At 34.3% G+C, this 2965-nt stretch overlaps 1 protein-coding gene across 1 annotated transcript; it reads left to right on the top strand.

The window, feature by feature from the left end:
- Nucleotides 1–265: 265 nt before the first annotated feature.
- Nucleotides 266–2707, top strand: LOC110282210 (uncharacterized). Its single transcript, XM_071177287.1, has one exon. It carries the CDS (start codon nt 464–466, stop codon nt 2624–2626), a length of 2163 nt encoding a protein of 720 aa, XP_071033388.1. The 5' UTR covers nt 266–463; the 3' UTR covers nt 2627–2707.
- Nucleotides 2708–2965: the final 258 nt, after the last annotated feature.

The following is a 2965-nucleotide window of genomic DNA, read 5'->3' as shown; positions in this document are numbered from 1 at the left end:
TATTTGACCCTAAAAATCTATTGTGCTCATATTGACTCTCTCTGCTGGCGTTCGTGTTTATTATTAATATTTGAGACTTACCAAATCTGCTTTGCTGCTCCTAACTTTTCATTCTTCCTTTTTTAATTGTCACTCTTCCTGAAAATTATCTTAGGATATCTATATTCTAATCTACAACATCATTCATGCCACCTGTTGAACTTGATTGTTAAGAAGACCCCCTTTGCTCCCCAAAACATATATCTTCTTATCTATTTTTCGTATTGTTCCCTAAAATCTCGTATTTGTCAAAGAGAGTGATCAGAACCGAGTAGTTCGCTCTCATTGGTCTGTTTTTCTCACCATACATTTTCCATTTCTTATGCCCCACATTTCTTAGAGTCACTTGCCAAAGAATTTGTTGAATATTGTGTGGACTAATAATTGAAGCTCTCCAAAGTGGTTCTTCAAAAAGTAGTTTGTGATGGTTGAACGGATAAGTTATTCTTTCCGATGGGAAATTAAAAATTTTTCTTCTTGCTGTTATGAAAGCAGGGACGGAGAGCATCTCAAGAGTCCAGTTTTTACTCCTATAAATTTTGGCGGAAGCAAATGGTACTTAAGCATTACACCTCCATTTAAAACAATAGATAATGATATTGTTTTATGTTATTTGCACAGAAATGACATCGATGCGGGTGATGAGGAAGTATCAATTTCTTTCATATTTCAATTGATTGGTGAAAGTGGCAATATAATAGAAACTTATGATAGTAGTCGTTTCGCAAAAATATGTACAGGAAAGAGCTTGACAGTATTTAAAAGAAAGAGCTTTCTATGGTGGCGTTTTCATTGTGGGAAGATAGCTAAAGACAGTTTGACCTGGAACAAGGACATCTTAACCATCCAGTGCCAGATGTACACCATGCAGGAACGACCAAACTGTGTAGCCCGAACTAAAATAGAAGTGGATAGGGCCAGTTTTATTTGGCAAATAACCTTACCCGAAAGCAAGTCTTTTTTAATGGATCGAATATTTTCTTTGTCAGAAACATCAATGTACGAAATATCTGCGGCTGATGCTCCAAATGACTTTATAGGATTAAGAGTACGTAAATTAAAAGATGACTCATCCTCACCTAAACTTTTAAACGGCAAAATATCATTTCTAAACCATGAAGGAGAAAAGATTTTATGGCTAAATGTCCAATATTTGTTCCCTTCTACTGACAAAAATGACGTATGGGTGCTTCCTTCTTTTATCGCCAAAAAAACGATAATAAATGATAAAAATAACCACATGAACGGTGTTACTTTTACTTTGTTTTGCGAGTTTTCCGAACCCAATGGTAGGGTATTATCTGATATCGTCAGCACAAACGATCCTAATTCAATGAAGTTGAGTAATGTTCTAACTATGAGAGACGATCTTAGAAAAATGTTTGCAGACCTGGAACATTCTGATGTGGAGCTAAGAGCTGATAACATGAGTTTACCTGCGCATAAATTTCTTCTCTCAGCTCGATCACCAGTGTTTCGCGCCATGTTCCACCACCAGGACATGCTCGAAAATCAATCTAATGTCGTGGAAATCTCAGACGTTGATCCCAAGACATTGAAATCTTTCCTGGAATTCTTGTATACNGATAGAGCCAGTTTTATTTGGCAAATAACCTTACCCGAAAGCAAGTCTTTTTTAATGGATCGAATATTTTCTTTGTCAGAAACATCAATGTACGAAATATCTGCGGCTGATGCTCCAAATGACTTTATAGGATTAAGAGTACGGAAATTAAAAGATGGCTCATCCTCACCTAGACTTTTAAACGGCAAAATATCATTTCTAAACCATGAAGGAGAAAAGATTTTATGGCTAAATGTCCAACATTTGTTCCCTTCTAATAACAAAAATGACGTATGGGTGCTTCCTTCTTTTATCCCCAGAAGAACGATTATAAATGATAAAAGTAACCACATGAACGGTGTTACTTTTACTTTGTTTTGCGAGTTTTCCGAACCCAATGGTAGTGTATTATCTGATATCGTCAGCATAAACGATCCTAATTCAATGAAGTTGAGTAATTTTCTAACTATGAGAGACGATCTCATAAAATTTTTTGCAGACCTGGAACATTCTGATGTGGAACTAAGAGCCGATAACATGAGTTTACCTGCGCATAAATTTCTTCTCTCAGCTCGATCACCAGTGTTTCGCGCCATGTTTCACCACCAGGACATGCTCGAAAATCAATCTAATGTCGTGGAAATCTCAGACGTTGATCCCAAGACATTGAAATCTTTCTTGGAATTCTTGTATACAGGATCAGTGGATATTATTGATGACGAAAGTACTTTAGAATTGCTGATAATTGCCGATAAGTATCAAGTTCTTTCTTTAATAGATACATGTTATAAGTTTGCTCTATCAGCTCTGTCTTTGGAAAATGCATGCAAAATCCTGTATTTATCTGATCTATTGAATCTCAAGCTTCTCAAAGACAATGCAGTTGATTTCGTAGTAAAACATTTCAATGAAATCTTTAAATCCTGTGAATGGTCTGAATATATTGAGAAGAATCCATCCCTTTTATTAGAAATGTTTTCACATCCAATGAAGGATTTAAAAATTGTTTCAAAGAAAATATAAAGTAAATTGAACTTTGTGTATTTATCGAAATAATAATGAATATATCCTTGTATCAGTTGCATAAATTGTTAATTCCATTTATTTATTATTAACAAAGTGTTAATATATTTATTTAGGATGTTTCTAATCTACTCTTAATTTTTAATATAGCAGTCTATGTAGCAAGTACCGTAGCTGCTCATAAATCTGCATGGTTCTATGTTTTTCAAACCTTAATCATTTTATCAGACTTTTGAATTGAAATTTTGTAGTTTAAATACTTCACAATTTAAATTTTTTTAGGGAAATCTACTTAGTTTTATCCATATATATAATTAAGCTATTTGGGAAATTCCTCGT

This window comes from Parasteatoda tepidariorum, chromosome 2 (assembly GCF_043381705.1).
Source record: "Parasteatoda tepidariorum isolate YZ-2023 chromosome 2, CAS_Ptep_4.0, whole genome shotgun sequence".
Classification (NCBI taxonomy): Eukaryota; Metazoa; Arthropoda; class Arachnida; order Araneae; family Theridiidae; genus Parasteatoda; species Parasteatoda tepidariorum.
This window is presented reverse-complemented; position numbering and strand designations above follow the sequence as displayed.